We start from the raw sequence: 22,964 nt of genomic DNA, 5'->3' as shown, positions 1-22,964 counted from the left end.
TGCTTTCACTCAAACTGGTACTGATTTTCTCAAGCAATTCTTATTTGGCATTTTTCACCGAATTCCAACAGTTTGTAGCTTGTAGCACTTTTGTAAAACTTCTATTATTTCTAGTTCTGTTTGAAACCAGTCTGAATGACCTTTGCAGTCTTACCTATTGTCATTTCCTGTGTGGTAAATCAAACTACATTTTAAATTTAGTGCTGTACTTCATTTTCCAGAACTTAACAAATACTAGGTTTACTGAAGAGTCAGATTCCATTATTCGTTTACATCACAAACTTTATCACTCAGTTCTCTTTATGGCATTCAATGTTTGGATAAAGTAGATTAATGAAATTATTTATATATATTTTAAAAGCAAATTACTGAACCAATAATTAAGTTGTTTAAAATCTACCCAAATTCATATTGATTTATGAAGCAAACACTAGCCTAGAATGCAGATACATACAACTATCTGTCAAATAGCTCATCATTAGCAGGACACAGGACAAAATTGGGCAGATTATTCTCAAATTATATTACTGTCATAGTTACTTTTTCTAAAATGTATTTTGTAAAACTCTATTAATAAATGCAACAAATAAACTATTTATTAAAATATCAAAAATTGGAATTTCTCCTTCAAGTGATGGCAACAAATAACCTAATTACCTGACTTAAGTGTAAAGACTGATATCTTCCTTTATAATTACAATTCAATTTATAAATGTAAGGTGACATACACCTTTAATGAGATTTGCTGTAAGAGATTTTACATTAAATTCACTGAGTTCCTTAGATATGGAAGAACTGAGAGCATATGAGAGAAAAGTTATAAAAGTGCATATTTTTAAAAAAGATATATATAGTCACTAATGAGGTATGTGTAGAGATAGGGTTAAATCTTTATAATGACTAGCTCCTCCTACAAAATAATAAAAAGAAATGTGGTTTTGCCTAAAATTCAAAGGATTCTTTTTTCCTATAAAAAAAAGCTATTTAATGACATTCCAAAACATGTGAAAATATGTCAAAGGTATTGTTCAATGGAAATGCTATTATATTCCAAAAGGTCTTAAACATTCTATGTAAGCAAGATACATTCTAAGTAAGCTTGTTTTTCAGAAATAAAAAATATATTTCAATATTGCCATTGTTTCCCTGATCTAGTATTTTATTACTTACTCTAAAATATTTTTTTAAACACACAAAAATTCAAATTTCTAGCTCAAGCTCAAAATCCTAGGGTAAGAGAGTTATGACATTCTAGTCAATTTTCATGTGTTTACATCCCTGGGTAGCCTAATGTTATTCTCTGTTACTATAAAACCTTGTTGTACATCTTGACCCTAGGAAGGGAGGCTTCTAGTTTTTGCTTTTTAGGAATCATTTAACCGGACCTCCTTATTATGATTATTTCAACAGCAATATCTTTAACACCTACCGTTCATTCTCACATTGTATTAATAATCATCTTAATTTAAAATATATTCATTGGTCAGAAAACTATCTTCAATCTAAAATATCTGAATCTCTGGGCGCCTGGGTGGCTCAGTCGGTTAAGCTTCCGACTTCAGCTCAGGTCACGATCTTGCCGGTCCGTGAGTTTGAGCCCCGCATCGGGCTCTGGGCTGATGGCTCAGAGCCTGGAGCCTCTTCCGATTCTGTGTCTCCCTCTCTTTCTGCCCCTCCCCCGTTCATGCTCTGTCTCTCTCTGTCTCAAAAATAAATAAATGTTAAAAAAACTTTTCTTTTAAATATCTGAATCTCAAAGAGTAACTCAAGGTATTTTTAATTGCAGAGTTTGCATTTGGTGAAGCAAATATGAAAGGGTAACTGTAGGGATGAGGTGAGGGGTGTCAAGTTCTCTAATTTCTTCCTCTTGTTCTCCCAGAGAGAGGTTACCATTTCTCCTCAGCCCTAGTGTCGAGCTCCCAAGCTGCATTTCTGTGTACTGTGGAGAGATGGGCTGAGGATTCGGAGAGGGAAGCATGGCAGGCAGGCACACAGGTACTGCAAAATCCTACCTCTGTGGTACCCCGTTGGGAAAGGGGGAGAGAAGCAACAAAGTTGCATAAATCCAAGTATAAAGTTATCATAAAAGATTGAAAATAATTGAAATGAACATTTAAAACAAAAGATTTTTATGATTAAAAAGAAATGAGGACCAAATTTCAGAAATTGATGAAATCAGCACTTTTCAAGATTTTATTTTTAAGTAATCTCTACACCCACTGTGGGGCTCTAACTTACAACCCTGAGATCAAGAGTCCTATGCTTCACCGACTAAGCCAGTCAGGTACCTCAGAAAAAAATTTTAAAATAATTTTTAAAAACTTTTATGTTTTATCTGTTTTGTTTCCTCTTTATAACCTCAAATTTTGCTACAAAGTACTATCTTGACGTGTTTCTTTATTCCTTCCCAACTGCAAGGATGGCATTTTAAAGTTACCTCCACAAAACAGGCATTCTATTAACCAAATTATTTCACAATTATTTTAAACTAATCACAAATGCAAGTGTCTCATTTCTAAAAGTCACTTATCTTCTTGAATGTCAAGCAAAAGTTACATTTTCAAACACAGTCTGTCTTTATAAGGAAATTTGGGACACATTAGAAATCTACTTGCTAGACAGAAAAGCAACAACCTAGAAAAAACACATTTCCCTTTAAGTACTGGCTGGATATATCAGACGGTTTCTCAACATCTCGCAGGCCCCTTTCTCTGAGCTTCTGACAAGACCAAATCCCAAATTTGGAAAAGGCTTCTACTTGATATTTTTTTTTCCCAAATATCTTTGGCCCTAAGGGTAATGGACACATCAGAGATTTTCAACAAATGCCACATTTTTGTCAAGAAGCCAAGAGATCTTAAACTTTTTGTCCAGAAAATTTTCTATCTCTGCCACAAGCCATTTATCAAGTTGCCAGTGTTAAATGGGATTTGTAAAATTACAAAAACCTAAACTATGAAAAAGACAAGGTACCAAACCATACAGAACATGCTACCTCTAGTGTGTAAAATGGTCGTATGCTTCAAATTGTACAGACTACCCCAGGAGAAACAGGTAACAATGCATCTGAAAAAAGAAAGTGAGAGGCTAGAGCAGAGGAATGGGAGGGCCCTCTCTTTTCACTGTATTCCCTTTGGTGGTATTTGCTTCCCACCCCCCACCCCCTGCCGCTGCCCTGTGTGCCAGCATTGTTTTTAAGGAAAGAAAAATCCCCCCCCCAAAAAAAAATTCCTTAAAAATACATTTCCTGTGAAATCCAATTTAGTCAATAGTATTTAAGAATCTACCGAGTATAAATTTCCATACATAACTTAGGCAGACAATAATCGGATGAAGTGAATTTGATGAAACGCTTTAATGGAGTATCAGTTGGACTGTTTTAATCTGTGTCTGTATATGAATGTACATATACATCCTCCAGACTACATCTACTTTCAGAATCATCTGCATATATCCAAATAGTGTTCTAGCATAAAAGTACATAATTTCTAAAATGAGACACAAATAATTGAGAAAGAGAAATGTTAAAGATTATGGATTTTTTTTTACCCCACAACTACTGACTTCTAGTGAAGGAGTAATATTCAGGGCATCAAGTTCCCCAGCAGCCAGAAAGTAACTCTCAGCAGAGAGCCTCCAGACAGGATAAAGTGCTTTTTTTGTTTGTTTGTTTGTTTAAAAATAGGAGCCTTCCATATGTAAATGAACCCGTAGTAGGAACAAATACAGTTGAAAAACAAAATAAGCAACAACTAGATGTGAACTGCTATCCTGTGGTTCTATAACAAACTACACAAGGTGAAGTATACAGCGTGAACAAAGAGTAAATAATAATTATCTGGAAAAAAATCTTAAACACTTTTTCAAGTAGGTAACTAATCAACATGAACATTATGACACTAGGTTTCATTTCTGAGACATGTTTGAACTTGAAAAATAAAATATAATGGTTCACAACAGACTTTTTAAATCCATAGATGCCCTAACACAAATATTTTTACTTACCTCGTTGTCGCTGAGAAAAGTTTGAAATGAAAGACTTTCTATTTTTTATTTAAGCGAATACAAGTAAACAATACTATTTGAATTAAACCAGAATTTAAAAGCCAAACTGCAGTTTTCAGGATTCCAGCAATCACAAGTACATATGTAAATGCTTCTTTGTGTGTCACTAATTTAAAAAAATGAATAGGCAATTCCAGTGCAGGTGAGGATGAAGACCTAGCCCAAGTGTTTCATGTTCAGGAAAGACCTGTAAAAGTCTGTGAAAGTAACATACGTTAAATTGTAGCAATACTGATCTTGCCAAGTCAATTAACTGACAACTGCAAACAATTCATGTAACTTCACCTTTCCTTCTTTTAGTATTTTAAAATACTACTCTACACACTTGCCTGGTTGACACTTTGTCCTCACAGATGACCATACTGATCCCTCCCCATACCCCTTAGCCCCACAGAGGGCAGATTCTTTGCAAAACTCACTGAAATGAACAAAACAAAGATTAAAACAATAAGAGCAAAGCTATGGAAGACATTCCAACCAAAGGGCTGAAGCCAAACAGGAAAAGGAATAGGTAGCACTGTTCTTGCCTTCAAGACATGTACCCTTAGGTTAAACTGGAATCATTTTCACACATCTTTTTCTTCTTCTTAAACAATAAAATCTGGCTTAAGAAAGCATTCTCCTTGTTTTCCTTTCTCTTGCCCCACCAGTATCCAGGAAAACTTAAAAACTGTATCTTCATCTCCCCATTTTCATTTTTTTTAACTGCAAGGTTGTTTTCAAAATTTAGACAATATGCTTTACACACTTCTTTTGTCTTATTCTTTGCCATGTTCAGCATTTGGTGGAGAGAACTTAGACTAAGTTCTTTGCTCTGCAGGTAAATTTGCAAATTAAAGACTGACAAAGTTATTTTTTTTCTTAAATCAGTTTATCTATGGTTTCATATTTTTCAAAAGAAACTATCATTTTTACCTGGTTTCTGTATCCACTTCATATTCCTTGAAGAGGTTATGTATTTTCTGACAACAACAAAAATACCCCTTTCAAACAACTAGAAATATTTAGGTTTTCAAGGTTTTTTTTTTTTCCTTTGATCATGGTAGTGATAGGAGAATAACCCCTAAGTTGGATATTTACTTGACAGCCAGAGAAGGAAGGCGGGAGGGAGAGAAGGAAGAAAGCAGCAGCAACAGCAAAGGGAAAGAAAACTGTGATGAACTTTACATGTGCAAATTGAAGACGAAACACCCCAAAAAATAAAAATGTACTCTTCCTCTTATCCAACCTCCATCCCCACAGATAAAAACAGAATACTTACAAGTTAGCATCTGTGTATTTGTGGGTGTCTCTGTGTGCATGTTTTCTCTCTTCTTTGGATTTGGCTACTTGGAGCTAATTTAGAAGTGCCTGTTTGGTTACCCGCAAAATGACGCTTAAGGGTCTAAAGATGCATAAATTAGAAGCCTTACAAAGGCAGAGGGTGGTCATTGTACCTCATCTCTTTATGCGCTCTTATGGTGGGACCCAAGAGCCTTTTTTTTTTTTTTTTTTTAACACTTTAGATGATGGCGCGAATGAGAGGCTGGTCACCGGGGAGGACCAAGAGAGCCCTGCACACCCCCCTCCAACTCAGCACCACATCGCTGCTGTCCAAATATACCGGACTTTGCTACAAAGTCCCTTTTGGAAAACTGCGGTCTGGATGGAAAGAAGCGCCGAGTCCTCGACGTCAAGCCTGGACGCCGACCTCAGAGTTTTCTATTTCTGGTGCTCGAGGGCTGGGGTAACTGCCGGGGATCCAGGCGGGAAGGATGGAGAAAGCAAAGGGGGGTGATGTTCTCAAGAAACACCCAACTGCCCCCTTTACCTTTTTTGCCTCCATTACAGGGGGTGGAGGGTAGAGAAAAAGATGTCAATGACCATTGTTTGCTCGTTTGGGATGTTGCTCCGCCCCCCGAGTCTGTCGTAAACCTGGCGGCGGACTAAAATAAACCCCAGATCCCGCGGCTCGGGGGTTCGCCGCGCCGCCGACTCCTCGTCACAGGCGCTACCGCCGCAGCCGGGGTGGCGGCGACGAGCGGCCGCCGCGTCCCGCCCGCGCCCGCCCCGGGCACCCCTACCTGGCCGTCCGCCGAGCCATGTCGTTGAGCCCCAAGCACACGACGCCCTTCTCCGTGTCCGACATCCTCAGCCCCATCGAGGAGACCTACAAGAAGTTCGGCGGCGCCATGGACGGCGCGCCGCCCGGCCTGGGGGCGCCCCTGGGGGCCGCGGCCGCCGCCGCCTACCGCGCGCCGCCGCTCGGCCCCTCCTCGCAGGCGGCGGCGGTGGCGGGCATGCAGCCGCCGCACGCCATGGCGGGCCACAACGCGGCGGCGGCGGCGGCGGCGGCGGCCGCGGCCGCGGCGGCCGCCACCTACCACATGCCGCCGGGCGTCTCGCAGTTCCCGCACGGCGCCATGGGCGGCTACTGCAACGGCGGCCTGGGCAACGTGGGCGAGCTGCCCGCCTACACCGACGGCATGCGGGGCGGCGCGGCCGCCGCGGCCACCGGCTGGTACGGCGCCAACCCGGACCCGCGCTACTCGTCAAGTGAGCGGGGCGGGCAGCGCGGGGACTGAGGGCAGGCGGACGGCGCGGGCTTTGCCTGTCACCGCCCAGGTCGCGCGCGCGTGGCTGGGGGTGCTGGGCTCCCGGCCGGGGGCGCGCGGGGCGGGGGGTCCGGGGACCCGGCGCGGGGCCCTGGGCCGCCGGGCGCGCGGAGGGTGCTGGGACCCAGCCGGGGGCGCGGGGGCGGGGTGTGTGTGTCGTGGGACCCGGCGGGGGGCGGGGGGCACTGGGCCCCTGGGCGCGCGGAGGGTGCCGGGACCCACCCGGGGTCTCGCGGGCGTCGCGGCCGGCGCGGTGTGAAGAGCGCGGGGCGGCGGCGGGAGCGGGCTCCCCCCGGGCCTGGCGCTCACAGGGCTTCCCCTCGGGCCCCTCCCCAGTCTCCAGGTTCATGGGGCCATCCGCGGGCGTGAACGTGGCCGGCATGGGGTCGCTGACGGGCATCGCGGACGCAGCCAAGACCTTGGCGCCGTTGCACGCGGCGGCGGCAGCGCCGCGAAGGAAGCGCCGCGTGCTCTTCTCGCAAGCGCAGGTCTACGAGCTGGAGCGGCGCTTCAAGCAGCAGAAGTACCTGTCGGCGCCCGAGCGCGAGCACCTGGCCAGCATGATCCACCTGACGCCCACGCAGGTCAAGATCTGGTTCCAGAACCACCGCTACAAGATGAAGCGGCAGGCCAAGGACAAGGCGGCGCAGCAGCTGCAGCAGGAGGGCGGCCTGGGGCCGCCACCGCCGCCGCCACCGTCCCCGCGCCGCGTGGCGGTGCCCGTGCTGGTCAAGGACGGCAAGCCGTGCCAGAACGGTGCCGGCACTCCGACACCCGGCCAGGCCGGACCGCAGCCGCCGGCCCCGACGCCGGCGCCCGAGCTCGAAGAGCTGTCGCCCAGCCCGCCAGCGCTGCACGGCCCGGGAGGCGGCCTGGCGGCCCTGGACGCGGCGGCAGGGGACTACGGCGGCGGCGTGCTCGGCGCCAACCTGCTCTATGGCAGGACGTGGTGACCGCGCGGGCGCCCCGGGTTGGGGTCCTGCCTGCGGCGCGGAGGTTGTGCAAGGAACTTCGAGAACGGATGGGGAAAACACACCGAAGCGGACCCTTGTGTACGCGACTATCAAAAACTAACGAATAGGTCATGGAGAGGGGCACGCTCTGGACCTCTCCGCTGGGGGTTGGGGGACCGCGACGGCCCTGGAATTGAATAATACCACGCCAAGAGACTGAAGTGGTGATTTCTTCTTTCCAGAAGTTCCTAAATTATTCGAAAGCTGGCTGTGTCTACATCCACCACGTTCCTAACCAAAGCTCTCAGAGTTTTAAAAGTAGGAAACGTTGTTGGTGTTTGTAGCTCTAAAAACCAACCCAGCTTTAACAATGAATGCTTTTTTGGAGTGGAACTTGAGAGATTAATTTTCAAAGGCCTCCCCCTTAAGTGCAATTTCATTAATGTTTGATTGAAAGTAAATTGTAGCTCAAGGTGGATCATGCACATAGCAACATTATTGCAGGGGAATCATTGCCATTTAGGTAATAGAGAAATGAAATAAAAATCAAAGCATTGCTTATATGCATTGATAACAGCTTTTTAAATTTAATGCTGATTTTAGAATGTTTTAATCGTTATTTGGCGAATTAGTGTTTCTATATTACCCTGAAAGAGGATATTTCCTTCCGTAAGATTGCAGCTCATATTAAGAAAGAAGGGTTGCAAACTACTTTTTATGTGAAATCTGGTCTCACAGATCAACTGATAAAATAAATGCACGCTATCCTTTCATAGACAAATTATTTTCTTTAAATTATTTGCTTGTCTGAATTTGAATACCTTACCAGAATACTAGAACAAGCAAGCAAATTTGCTAAAATTGACATCAGTTAATCTATATTTCAAAGCATGTCAAGGAGAATAAAGTGACTTATTGAATTGTAATCAGAATGTAAAGAATAAGAAATATTTACAATCTTCCCACATCTCGAACTTAATAGGGGTTGCACACCGATCTTGTTGGTGTTTTATTGTACAAATAATGTATTTACTCTTTAATATGCCAATTTATATTTCCTATGTTTCAAATGGATATTTAAATATAACTTAAAAGAATCCGAAGTATTTTTTTTGTAAAAGTCAAGTGGTCATTTCTTTTTCACTAAGTTGTACAGGTTTTATTTTGGTTTGGCTTTTTTTTTTTTTTTTTTTTTTGCACTTTTTGGCATCACATGACAGTGCAGCTCAGTTTACTCACAATTTAAATAACTGGTATTGGAGTAAAAACACCAAAAGCAAGCTGAAGGACTTTAGTTTATATAAAATGAATGAAAATTATAACATGGATAAAGCATGATTTATAAATGATAAACAAATGGTTGCCAAAGACCCTAAAACTCCTATACATTTGAAGTTTTAGAATTAGTTTGAGGCTGAAACATTTCATTTCACTTCATTGTTCAGGTGTTTTTTCTGAATGTGCAAAGTGAATCCTATGGAAGGTGTTTTAGAAATTAAACATGCACTTTCTTTAAACTGTATTTTACATAATAAGTAATAGTAATCATAAAACTCCAGTCCCTTTGACAGAGGGGAAAAAGCAACCACTGAAGAAACAAGGGGATCAGCCTTTATCAAAAGTCTGTGAATGCATTTTTGGAAAAGAACTAATTTTTTGAAAACATTTTACATAAAAAATAATTTGAGCAGAAAATAATACTATGAAAATGGTGCAGTCACACCTACAGAAAATTCTCCCAATTTGGGCTTTTGCATATTAATTGAATTAACTTTTAAAGTGTTTGCCAAGCTAACATAACTATTTTTGATGTGCCAAGTTTCGAAATGTTTGTTTATATTGATTTGGTTTCCTCACAGTAGTACCAGAATTTTGAAATTTTACTTCCAGAAAACATGTTCCAAAAGTCCACAAGATTTGCAATATGTATATATATTTTACAGGCCAATACTTAATAATAGCTTATGGACTAAAGGCTCCAAGTAACAAAGAAAGTAAGTCTTCATGGACAGTTTTTTCCCTTGATATAATTTATTTCTAGAGCAAACAGTCTCTTAGACTAAGTGAACTCTGAATCGAAAACAAAAAACAGCCTTCTTTATACAGTATTTTCTGAAAGTGTATTTGCTGTAGGCGTATCTTTTTCCTTTCAGCATTGCTCTCAATAGTAAGGGAACCACTGCCAGAACTAACTGCTGCAGATGGCTTGACGTTCTACACCCAGAAATGCACTGAGTTTATGTGTGCACATCCTGAAATTAGGGTTTGGTTCTTGAAACATTAAAATGTTTTTGAAACATGTTTTTGAAATGTTTCATGTTCTTGAAATATGAAAATGTTTTTGCTAAAGAATTCCACATTCTGATTAACGCAAAGCAAGAGCTTTTTTTCCTTCTTTTGCAATTAGTGCTTTGCAGATCTTTTATAACAACACAAATGGCCAGACTAGGTGAAACTCATTAACTGAAGAGGAGGATAAGTGTCTTCACAACCAAAAGGGAGGGCCCGCGCAGGGTCTGAGTGGAACAAAGCCCCCTTCAAGTTTAGCAGAGGCCACAGCAAAATTTGGTTCCAGAAACACTAACTGCAGATGTGGTATTTTTAAAAAATGTTTTGGGGTTGTACAACAAATTTATCTTTTCCAGTTGACACACGGAAACAAAAACCCAGAATCAAAGTTTCAGAAAGGAACAGCAGGGATTGCAGGTACTTTTTTTGTAATCTGTGTCGGGATGCAAATTGAACCACTGGGTGTGTGACAGTGCAGTGTTAAAGGACACAGGAAGGGTGTTTTGTATATGGAACTCGTGGAGGGTGTAACCCAGTTGTCTCCTATTTAAGGCTTTGCTCAGAATTAAAACCTAATGGTCAGAACAAGTAGTCAATCAGACTTTTATCAACACAGATGTTGTGTTCAAACTCCATCCTGCTATCAGTTGTTTACTTTCAATTTAAAGCAAATCAGAGAATCCTGTTCACTAAGTGCAAGCACCTTCCAAAGAGTTGCTTTGTTAGCTGCATTGAATACTGATTTAGAAAGACTTTTGGAATAAATTTGTGAACCACAATCACATAAAGACCCACGGACTGCATTGTTAGATATCAGTTTGTGCATAAAATAATGCATTATGTAGTGGCAATACAAATTTCATTTGTTCAAAGCATAAATGATGTTGCCCAACTGTTTAATGTAACACTAACGTGTGAGGACAAACCCCTGTATGTTAACTATTTCAGTCCAGTTTTCTTAAAATGCTGCTACTTCCCATGTCCAAACCCAATGAGACAGAGAGTTAGGAAACATTTTATTAAAAAAAATTTTTTTTGGAATAGCCTTTTACTGCTAGTGAAACTGGTGAACATCTGGAGAAGATTCAGAGAAAATGGCAGATGGGAATTGCATTCACATCCCTTCAGGAATTCCCTCTCCCTCGTAAGTATTGAGATAATTTTGTAATTTCAAGATTACTTTTATTATTTTAAAGTTGGGACGTAGTGGAAGCTTCTGGGAGTTTTTTTGGTTTCACTGTTTTTGCTTTATATATTTATCTGTAATTGGATAAAATGTGTACCCAAAACTGAATGAAAGACTATTTTTTAAAATCCCTTGTAACCTCTATTTCAGTCATTGTTTAAGTGACTTCTAATAAAGGTTTAACCACTAATACTGCCTAACTCTAAGTTGTGCAAACTTAGAGTTATTTTGCAGTAGTGAATAGCTCTATTCCCATTTCAAATACAAAAATCATACCATGTTCTCTTTTGGCCCTCATTCCATAAATACGAAATTTGAAACAACACAAGCAGTTAACGTTACGCTGCGTGGAGGAAAAATCCATCGAGAACGGGCGGTTGTCATTTTATTGTTGGTTGACTTTTTTCCTGGTCAGTAATAGGACAGTCGATCGCCAGGAACAGTGTGGCGGAATCTCAGCTCCATGATCCTCTGGGGCGGTCGGGAAGAGGTACCGGACTAGCCAGACGGAACCAGCCAGCTTTCTGCCGTCCGGAATGGGGAGTGTTGACTCATCAGACAACGCCTAAATTTTAGATTTCTAAGTTTAGCTCACTTCGGTTATGTTCAGACTTAGAACTTAAAACTGCAGCCTTGGAAGAAGATTTCCATCATCTCTTCACGGGTCCGGTATTTGCATTCGTGCACTGAGCTGAGACGGCGAAACGAGCTGGTTGGGGAAGCTTCGGCGCCGCCTCCAGGAACCGAGGGCGGCTGCTGCTGCTGCAATGATCCGCTTTGGGCCAGGCGGGGGCCGCGACACACAGGCCACCCTGCGGGTCGGGGGTCTGAACTTTCCCGTGCCCGCCCTGCTTGAAACGGCGGCTTGCGGGGGAGGGGAGGCGGGCCGGAGAGTGGCGGGACGGGGGACTCCGGCGGGCGGGGCCGCGAGGGCCGAGGGGAGCGGGTGGGCGCCAGGCTCGACCCCCACGTGCGCCGAGGGCCGAGCGTCCCCCCGCCCGCCAGTGCCCCGTGGGTCTGGGGGACCTTGTCTCGGAGAAGCGGCGCGTCTGTTCCCGCCAAGGTCCGCGGCTCCCGGGCGTCGCCTCTATCCCCGTCTGGCTGCGACGTCGCCGCGCCCCGGGGCCCTCGACGCTGTCGGAGGTGCGCCCGACCTCCAACGCGCCTGGGGGAACACCGGAGCTTGGAACCATCAGCCGCACCCCCGCCGGTCCAGACGCCCCGCGCCCTGGCAAGAACATTAACCTCTCGCTCATTACACCCAATTTGCCTTTGTAACGCCAAATGGCTAATAGTTTGTAGACGGCTTTGTATTTTAACGTGCATCACCTCATTTGATCTTTAAAGGTTAGACAACTGCGCATTAAGAGCCCTTAGCGCCACAATAAAGTCACTCTGTTTTCATGTTCCAAGATTTTAAGCATCTTTAATATTAGACCCTGAATTACTGTGTCTTAAAGATAATATAATTAATTATTGAAATCTGGCCCATTAACTATTTTTACACCTGAATGCGGAGGGAATGTTTATAGCTTTAAATATTCTATTTGAAATTCTAAAAAGCGTTTACACTTGTTGAATAGAATGCATTTTTTTCTGGCAGATTCAGACGTGGGAAGGAGAGGAAGAGTAAGGGAGAAGAGGTAGCAAGGGTGAAGGAACGGAGAAGGCCCGTTAAGTGAGGGTTCAGCTGGCTGGCAGGTGTGCTGCGGGGCACCAAACCTCTAAGAGGGAATCTAGGAGGCAGGCACAGCTTTTCCATTAGGCTTTTTTGCTTAAATGTCTCCAAAATACTCTAAACGTTCGTTTTCAAACTTAACAGTTACACGTAATTGAAAGGCCAAGCAAAAACAATTACTTTATAGACAAGCTCATGATAGCTTAAAATTAAAACCTAAAAGATCTGAGAAAATATAGGTTCTGTCAAAGTGTGCGTTTGGGGTGTCTATAAAGCTACAGACAGGAAGACATTTATATGGGCTCCTTTGGAATATGCAATACTTGATTTAGATGGCTATTCATTTGTAGTATTTGGAAGATAGAGACATTGAACAGAAGGTGTTATCACTTTAATGTATTGTGAAGGTTAATATACAATAGTTGTGTTGTTAATGCCCAGCAGAGAGATGCTTTGTCTCAACAATAAAGGACCCTACTCTATTCACCCATCACCAGCAAAGAACTCAATAGCTTCAAAATAACTTCCTATTCAAGGTTAAGGTGGCCTTTTTTCCACATAGGCTGAGTAACAAGTGTGCCTTAGCTGAAATATTAAAGCAAAAATGTCCTAAGTCAGAAGGTCAAAGAGAAGCCTTTTTCTACAATCTTAGGCTAGAACAGGCAAATGGAAACAAAGCAGCAAGCGGGCACGCGCGCATGTGTGTGTGTGTGTGTGTGTGTGTGTGTGTGTGTGTGTGTGTGTAAATTTGTCCTGGCAAACAAGTGAAAACGCATGTGCAAGTGCCATGTGTGAAATGCAAGCATAAATATAAGGAGTAATAACAGTGTGCTAAGTAGCAAGAAAAAAAATGAGTGAAAACAAATCTATTATAACGTAAAAAACATGCTAAGGAGTACAGACTAATTAGCTATGAATTAAACTTTTCACCTTAAAGATTTAAAACAAGTCCTTAAAACTGGAGCACAAGTCTACATGAAGTTTATAAAATGTACGTTAACTTATTCTCACAGAGAAGGTATAGTCAAATCAATAGCTGACATACTTATTAATATAGGAGACGGCTGGGTTTTCTTGCTACATTGGTTTTCTTTTGACATCTAATTATAGAAATAGTTTTCTGAAAAAAATGACTTAAAAAAAAAACACATTTGGCCAAGATTTTCAATGTTTAAAAACTATAAAAGAATAAGTACACAGGAGACCAGAGGTTTTTTTTTTTTTTTTTTACTAAAGTTCAGAAATTTTCATAAGACAAGTACATTAATGAAATGTTTCCAAAGAAATACTGAACAATATATACTCTAGTTGGGTGAGGGTTCCAACTCAAGAGTTCATACCTAATTCTTGTGCATTAAAAATCAGCATGGATCTCAGATGATCTAGAATACACTGTGTTTTAAAATCCACAGCTGGTTTGATTTTTAACCATAATGAAAAACCAGTATTCCTATTCCATCAAATGTGTTTTACAAGCAATAATAAATTCAGATCCACTGTATTATGCAACACACATCTTTGGAAAGCAACATAAACAGTGAGATCAGATCAGTAGAAATATACACAGTTAAAAGAAATACACAAAGTACTGTAGTTTTATTAAAAACTACTACTTGAGAAAGAAATCTTTCCACAAATAGCATAAAATTGTAGAACGATGAAAGGATTTGGGAAAGCTTTACAAAAGCCTAATTCCAACTGTATCTTCCTGAGGGTGGTGGCAAAGGGTATTTCCTTCCTTCTCTGGGATATCCCTGAAAATAAGCAAAAGCAAGAGTTTATTTTCTGGATTAACACCTCTGCAAAGAAATTAATTTTACATTGCTCTGGAAAAACACACCATAAAGAAGCTGAATAGGTCTTAAAAGTATATCATATGGAAGGTGTCTCATAAATAGGTGCTTTGGGCCCCCAGTTTTATGCAAAGCTCGTTGCAAGGCTGGACTCCAGCACAAATGCTACTGCTGAAAACTACCCAAATGAGCCATAACAGGCACTGAAGAAATTCCCTACAATGTACACAAATGAACTATAGTTAAGTGTTCTGTGGTTCTCAATCTTCCCTGCCATCCCTGGCATTAATTCAAGCCACACTGTAGTAAGATGCCTACATCATCTTTAGACATATTACACTAGAAAAGTCATTTTTGCGTAACCAAGGCAAGAGCTTGCTAAGTGAGTTGAGGCCTAATGAACTACTTATTTTAGGGATTTTTTTTTTTTTTTTTAGCTATAAATTGTAGAGTATTAAGTAACACATTAGATTGTTACATGAACAATTACCGGTGACATTCATAACATATCCTAGTAGACTTGCAAATAACATTTCTGCACAACATAAGATTCCATCAAAATTCCTTTCTAGGCTTCCAGGATTCTGAAACAGACTGTCCTGCCCGCATGTTGTCACGGAGTAGTTTAAATTATGAGTCATATAAACCTCACTAAAATACAGTGGGGATCATAATTAACATTGTTTTTAACAATGAACTTCTGCAATTAATAGTGTTTCAAAACCTGTGATTTAATAAAAAGTATCTCCATGAAAAGAGAGATTGAGAAAAAGAAATGTATTTCTAAAAGGTCCTAAAAGAATTACAAACTTACCAACTAGTTTATATCTTCTAAGTGAATAATTATTTTACCTGCTATAACAGCAGAGAGTCCCTTACAAGGAGGCCTCTGAAGGAGATGGGAAACATGATGAACCATGATCAGAAGGACAGGGCAGCCAGGCCCCAACTCTGTTGCCCAAGTGCAGGCACCACGTGGTTTCAGTTTCCGAATTGGAAGATGAGGTGGTTGGACTGAAGATTCTCCAGGGTTTTTTCTAGTTTATAAGTATGTCCCCATTTCAATAATACTCATTATTTAGACTGCCTAGTATCATCCCATCAACTCTCTAACATAAATAGTCTCAAACCATTGATGGGATTTTTAGACATCTTGGGCTGACAGTGTTCAAAGTAAAGTCTATGAACAGACTTTAATGGATTGTAACAAAATTCTCTCAAAAGATAATTAAAATGATTATTTTCTTGTGAAGTGAACACTTATAAGAACACACACAAAAAAGTATAGTTTTTTTCTTCTTAGCTGTCAAAAGAGCAGTCTTACATAAAGGGATGCATGGCAAGAACCTGCATATGAAAATTAATATTCAAAGCACTGCAAAAGACCTGCTGGCAATACCAGGTAAGCAATTTTAAAACCACTTCACATCACCGCAGGTGCCAAACTCCATGAACACCACACACACTAAAACACTAAATTGCAGCATTCTGACCCTGTTCTCTGGCTAGGATTTGATTGCAGAGCATGTAAATACTGACCAGGGTGTCAAATGGCTGGGGGACAAATAGACTGAGACAAACAGACCTCTGGCTTAAATATGCTAAAACCGGATGCTTTACAGAGAAGAAAGTGAAGCTTACACATACCAAATAAATTTGTCTAGGAATTATTATAGTGAATCAAGTATGGCTATTTAAATTTGGTAAAAAAAAACAACAAAAAACGTATGATGAAGGAGAGATTTCTTTCCATGAAAAAGGGTATTTGATGAATCAAGATAGGAGACTTCTAAGATGAATAAGGTTAAAAGGTTAAAAGGATAGATTCTTACTTTCAGTTTCTAGAACATTAATATCTATCATGAGATCTAGTTTCTACTTAAAGAACAACATCCTTAAATGATAAAAAAAAAATAGATTTTGGCAACTGGCCCTATTTGTGCTAAATACCACTGACTGCTATGATTGAAAGAGCCTTGGGGATGAAAATTCTTCATGGTGTAACAGATTTTAGTAAGGCAGATTATCACCCTATATACATTTTACAATGAGGGAGCCAAGTTCAGCTGAGCTACTCTATCAGTGACCTTTTCCAGAAATGTTTTTAAGAAAATATGCGAAGTATAAAGTGAGCAGCAGGCTTTTTGTCCCATGGCCCACGCCGTATCACCTGTCTCCCTCCACGATCATCACGTCTGGGTGGATACCCGCCGGGTCCAGCTAGCATCTGGTACTGGTTTGGCTGGAAGGCTGCATTTTGGGTTTGGAGCATCCGGTTCCATGGCAGCAGAGGTTCAGCCCCAACGCCTCTGTGGAGAAGAATCATGTTGGCATTAGGAGTCATATCTGTTATACAGCCCATTGTCTCAAACTATCCAGCATCATCTCCAAATCTTAGGACGATCTAATTTGCCATTTGTCAAATGGGACATACAGTATTAGAGTGACATTTATGTCCCTCATATTCAACGTAGTCTAACATGTTTCATAAAGTATCACCATCTTTTAAAAAGGTACTTAAACTCCATTGAATCAGAAAGGTAGGACTTAAAATATTTTGCTCATTTTCAACTGTGAAATTTCTGTTTGGTTACCCAAAGATTTGGACTCAAGATCACCGAGGTGGCTACATTTAAGATGCTATCCGAAGTGTAAACATGTACAAGACAGGAAAATGGGCTTGATTTTTAAAAATGTCTAGACTCGTTCTTGGAGTCCATTCTTTCTAGTTAATTGCAGGTTGTAAATGAATTCTTACTGCTCAGTATTTTGAATCTAGGGTAGGGGACTTGGCTGTTTTTTCCCATCCATTATTCTGCTCAATATGTCAAAAGGTCTGATCAGGAGGAAATCTTTTCAAGTTCTATTGATGCAGCTTACAATTGACCATGGTGACCTAGCAACATGAGCACTAATTGGCATGGGCCGACTGGCATTTGGTGTACAGTTTACATGGGAACACAGATTCAACAGCTATTATAACCCAGTTTGCCGGCCCAGATTACTAGTCAAAAGAAATGTTTTAATTGTCTTCAAGTGCCTATTTTAACTTTGCAGATACAAAGCTACAGGTATGCTGTATTAAATCATAATTTAAAACCGTCACATAAACAAGGTAGCAAAGATACACCTTCTAAGAAAGGCAATCACCATTTAAGACACAACTTTCTCCTTGAGACATTTTCCTCAACTTCCATTTTATAGAACAGTCACTAAAAAGAATAAACAGAAGCAAAATTCTCCAATATATTTCAACACCACATGCTTTGGGGCCATTACAGATGTTAAGAAAAATTATAGTCAAACTTTAAAATTGCTAAAGCACTGACTCGTATTAATGATAACCATACCAGCACAAGAATTTCACCTCCCAGGTCTTCGAGGATGGGAGCTCAGAGCTGGGCTTACTGGGTAGTCCAATTTTCTCACAGCTATTCAAGCCTCAGTCCATCTTCTCCACCCTCCTACTGTCCTTGCCTTCACTTGGAACTTGCTTTTTTTTTTTTTTTAAACACCAAAGATAATTCTTTTTGTGTGATGGCTCAAAGAACGACTCTGAAGAACTCCAGAGAAGCCAGCCAATACTGTTTTCTAGTTAGTGGTGAAACCAGAGCTCTAATAAATATAAAATTTGCTGTAAGTGAATCAAAATTAAATAAAAAAAAAATCTGTATCTCAGAAAGAATATCCATATATTCAGGCTTTTAATTATTTTTCAGGTTTGTTATTAATACAAATATATTTTAGCAAGAACAGCTCTACAGAGATAGGAATGGTTTCTTCTGGTCTCTGCATGAGGGAGGGGTTAATGTTTTGTACTATAACCAAGGAGGCTCATCAAAACTGGGCCATTCACACAAAACCCACATACCAAAAATGCAACTCACACATTGTGTTAACTGTAATCAATTTTTTTTTTCAGTTCTGCAATGATCAAACTCACTCAATTGAGCTTCTGGAAAATCTGCTCGCATGGATGGAATATATTATAAATGCATTTTTACATTATTTTATGTTCTAAAAATAGGTTAGAAACAAAGCCAAAATTTAAAAACACAAAGTCCTCTCTTTGTTCATAATAATTACTTAAAACATTTTTCAGTAATTTTTTAATAAAAATAATTTAGTTGAAATTAAACAGAAAAAACAGTAAGAGGGACAGGAATTACCCTCTTTTCCTTTTTACTGGCAGAGAATCCCTTACTTTCCACAAGTTTACCGTATTTCTATATTAATTATATTAATTTGCAAATAGTTACAAGTATAATTTGCCTTCTATTTAAATCTGGGACATAAGCATTGAGGTTGACAGATTTCAACTATTTTAAATTAGTAGCTATTTATTGAGGCAACCTATCTGAGGCATCTGGCATCATGGATGGCAACACTTTTTTTTTTTTTAACATTACTGTCAACGTTCTATTTTTTTAAATATTTATTTAAAAATATTTTAATTCCAGTATAGTTAATATACAGTGTTATATTAGTTTCAGGTATACAATATAGTGATTCAACACTTCCATACATTACCCTGTGCTCATCAGGACAAGCGCACTCCTTAATCCCCATCACCTATTTTCCCCCTTACCTCGTACCCTCTGGTAACCACCAGATTGTTCTCTATAGTTAGAAGTCTCTTTCTTAGTTTTTTGTCTATGGCAACAATATTCTTAAGTTTCCAAATTTCTGTTTTGGAAAGTAGCTGGCAATGCAAAGTAACTACTACCAATTTGGATATTTTTAATTTATATATATGGCGAAATTTTTAAAGATTTTCAAAGACTAACTAAACTTAATGGCCATATGTTAAAAATTAAATGGCCACCTTGATTATGGCCAGAAAAGAGAAGGCTTCCACTAGCAAGAATTACAGACAATAGGGCAGAACTCGAATGCTCTGTTTACCATTAACTCAAAGTTAGCACTGGCTTGTCTGTGTGTGCCTGTGTGTGTGTGGGGGTGGGGGGGTGGGGGGGGGGTAAGCAGTGTTCCCATTGCATTTTTAAATGAACATATGGATTACAGATACTATCTCAAAGTAAGAAAAAATTCAATAAACCATGTATTTCATAAAAAAAGGTACACTCAACATTTTCTTTTCTAGTAGGGCTCTCAACCAAACACTCAAAATCATGTGGCAGGCAACTACTGAACTAATAAGGATCAGTAAAACTGGTTCCAGTAAGAATTCTATTACTTACTAGTTGTGACATCTCAGCAAAGTCAAAGTGATTGCCAGTGTGTATCTTCTCCTCTACATCTTGTGAAGTCAGAATGGTTAGACTGGCAAGTGCTCCAGAAGTGAGCAATGTACTCACTGCATTTGCTAACAGGCTAACGCACAAGTTTAGGAATGCCAAATTCAAACTCTGTTTTCTTTAGGAATAAATGGTATGTTTCTTAAAAGACCACAGTCTAAGACATAAGACAGACTTCTATTAAGCTCACATTCAACATTTGGCTTAAGGTATGATTTCCAGTTTCAGGCTAAAACTAAACCAAAAATGAATGCCCCACAAAACTTGCTCCTAATCTGCAGGGTTCACAAAGGCAGTCAGGATAATACCAGTACTTGGCTAGAGCAGAAGAACAAAAACCCGATGGATATCAGGACAATGGTGATGATCTTAGAGAATCTTTTAGTGTACACAGGGAAGGAGAGCTGCTGGGAATGAAAAATGAGCACCTCCTCAGAAGTGGAAGGAGACCCTTTACTTCCTCTAAGTCCCGGCGGCTTTACTATAACATTATGCTCAAGTCAGTGTTCTGAAGAACTCTGCTCATTCAAGTGAAAGTTTCTTAGTACAGAAGAGAAACCTTAGGTAAGCTGTCAGATTTGTGGGCCTAGGTTTCCTCATCTGTAAAAACAAGCAAGATCTACTTCAAAGGGTTGCTAGGAGGAATAAATGAAGTCATGTTTCTAAAGGTATATTTACACAGTGCAGACACATGATAGGCAGACAATAAATGTCAGTGATTATTAACAATATGGGAAAGAAGTAGAGAAACTGCCTGAAAATCAAACTCAACAAACTTAATGCAGAAGGATGGTTATTTAAAATGAGATCAGTTCTAATGTGGTCATTTGTAATTTAGGAAAGATTTACCCCTTACTCATTTAATTTGTTTGAAAATGGTCCTATCCTGAGGATGCTGAAGTAGTGCATATGGTGTTCTCTGAGCACTTACACTGAACAAAACATAAATACAGGCATTGTATCAGTCATCTGAAAATGAAAAAGCAACTTGCACTAAGTAGTTGATACTATTAAAGCAACCGAGTAACATGATTTCTTTTATCTTCTTGAAAAAAATAATGAAATGTCTGAGAGTGTCTAAAGAAAGGTTTCTTAAAAGGGGAGCATCATTTATAACCCTGTTCCTAACACATTTTATTCATTTCAGATATGAACACATCAGAATGCTAAAACGGCAAAGGCGAGAAAAACAAAACAGATTAGAACTGGGAAGGCAAAGAGGGAAGCCTTAGTATGGGCTTCATTGGGTTTCTGCATTTACTGATGCTGGCAAAACCAGCATAAAATGATAGATCTTAAAAATGCCCTCTAAAAAATTATCCTACAGATGTTACTATAATTATTCATAACATGCCTAGCGGTCTTGTTGTGCAGAGACCACCTGACTTAGGAGCACACAACTTATCAATGAAAGAACACAAGTCAAACATCCCTCGTTATTAAACCATGTCACACTCTTCCTAGTCCACGGTACTTATTAGACTGCAGATCCCATAATCCTCTTCTGAGTCCCTTCTGCGTTTAATTCAGTTCAGTCTTAAGTAGTTAAAGAAACTGTTTTCAGTGGCAACTAATAACTACTGACCTACAGTGACACTGCCCTACAATAGGCTTGTCAGCCCTGAAAAAGTTGTACCAAAGAAGCTGATTAGGACTTCAAGAGGTTTGTAGCAAGAATCAATGGTCGGTCTGTACTAATGCTGTGTTGCCTGCACAGAAATGATAAAAGTGGAACACCATTAGTTATGCCTCATTAAGCTGCGCAACCCTTCTAAAAAGAAATTTGTTTAGCCTGACCAAAATCTAATACAATTTTAAGCTCTCTGTGTTGCATTTTTCAGGGCACCTTAAAACATTCAATAAAATAAAAGACCAAGGACCAAGAAAAGTAGGAAAGTATATAAACAGGAGTCTTTTACTTCAACGTGTTAGCCATCTGTGTCTAAAGAACAGACACAACAGAAACTGTTTGGAGGGAACAAAGTACATTTCAAACCATGGAGAAAGCCCAAACCTCAAATGTTGATGTGGAAAAATACTTAAAAGTCATGTCTGCTTTAGTATTACCTGTCAAATCTTTGCTGCTGGAAAAGGGGAGGAGGACCCCGCCAGGAATCCTGGGGCCTCATATCTGGAAAATAAACAGGGACGGGTTAACAGAAAATTTTAAGATGTAATCAAAACCATAAAAACCCTAGAAGAGAACACAGGCAGTAATTCCTCTGACAAAGGACACAGGACCTTTTTCTAGATATGACTCCTGAGGCAAGGGAAACAAAAACAAAAACAAAAACTATTGGGACTACATCAAAATAAAAAGCTTCTGCATAGCAAAGGAAACAATCAACAAAACAAAAAAGACAACCTAGTGCTATTCGCAAATCATATATCCAATAAGGGGTTAAAATATATAAAGAACTTCTACAACTCAACACCAAAAAAAGAAAACAAAACAACAAAAACAACAAACACAATCCAATTAAGAAGTAATCATGATTCAGCTACCTATATATTTTTGTGATTAAAAATTCTTGAAAAAAATCTAAGATTGAATATAAGCCAAATAAACTAGCATAATTATACACAATGCAAATGTACAAAGATATAAAATCAACTGGGTCAGTAAATGTTTTGCTTTATTATTTTTCCTTTGATAATGAAACATAGTTTTAGGAACCCTGGTCATTATACTCTCATTTCTCTCTCACTGCCTATGTATGTGTGCATGTGTATGTTAAGGTATATATTTTTCACATTTTTTATTTTAAATACTGTGCAAAAGAAAGGTAAAGATTTAGGTTCTTTTCCATAAATACAAACTGAAAGAATAGTAACTTCAATAGAAATCCTGAAATTTTCCCCCTAAGCACGGCAACTGGAAGGAACCCTGCCCTCACCTAGCTATTATAAAGTGTAGCCCACACATCTCTCCCAACACAGGCCAGAGAGATGCTAATAAAGGGACCGCCCACTTTCCTATTGTTTTCTGAGTCAAACCGCTTCCCCTAACACAAAGCTGAATTGGCAATATCTAACTCCAAGAAACAATTACATGGCTCCTGGTTCTGCATGTAAAGGAGCTGAAAGGAGCAGCCCCAAACGCTGGTCAGGAAGGCACTCAGTGGCTCAGAAGGTCAGTGTTAACCAA

General features: G+C 40.1%; 2 protein-coding genes across 2 annotated transcripts in view; one reads left to right on the top strand and one right to left on the bottom strand.

Moving 5' to 3' along the window:
* Nucleotides 1-6,134: 6,134 nt before the first annotated feature.
* Nucleotides 6,135-8,260, top strand: NKX2-4 (NK2 homeobox 4). Its single transcript, XM_027069472.2, has 2 exons — nucleotides 6,135-6,600; nucleotides 6,996-8,260. The coding sequence occupies exons 1-2, from the start codon at nucleotides 6,147-6,149 to the stop codon at nucleotides 7,610-7,612; spliced, it is 1,071 nt and encodes a 356-aa protein (XP_026925273.1). The 5' UTR covers nucleotides 6,135-6,146; the 3' UTR covers nucleotides 7,613-8,260.
* Nucleotides 8,261-13,999: 5,739 nt separating this feature from the next.
* XRN2 (5'-3' exoribonuclease 2) overlaps nucleotides 14,000-22,964 on the bottom strand; it is a 77,326-nt gene continuing 68,361 nt past the window's right edge. The window contains exons 28-30 of the mRNA XM_027069470.2: nucleotides 21,884-21,947; nucleotides 16,729-16,867; nucleotides 14,000-14,519 (exon numbers count right to left, since the gene is read on the bottom strand). Of these exons, the coding sequence (XP_026925271.1) occupies nucleotides 14,454-14,519; nucleotides 16,729-16,867; nucleotides 21,884-21,947 (269 nt within the window). The 3' untranslated portion in view covers nucleotides 14,000-14,453. The remainder of the gene's footprint in view (nucleotides 14,520-16,728; nucleotides 16,868-21,883; nucleotides 21,948-22,964) is intronic.

The sequence above is a fragment of the Acinonyx jubatus genome, chromosome A3 (assembly GCF_027475565.1).
Source record: "Acinonyx jubatus isolate Ajub_Pintada_27869175 chromosome A3, VMU_Ajub_asm_v1.0, whole genome shotgun sequence".
In the NCBI taxonomy this organism is placed as follows: domain Eukaryota; kingdom Metazoa; phylum Chordata; class Mammalia; order Carnivora; family Felidae; genus Acinonyx; species Acinonyx jubatus.
Note: the sequence above shows the minus strand (reverse complement) of the source record. Positions and strands in the feature narration are given on the sequence as shown.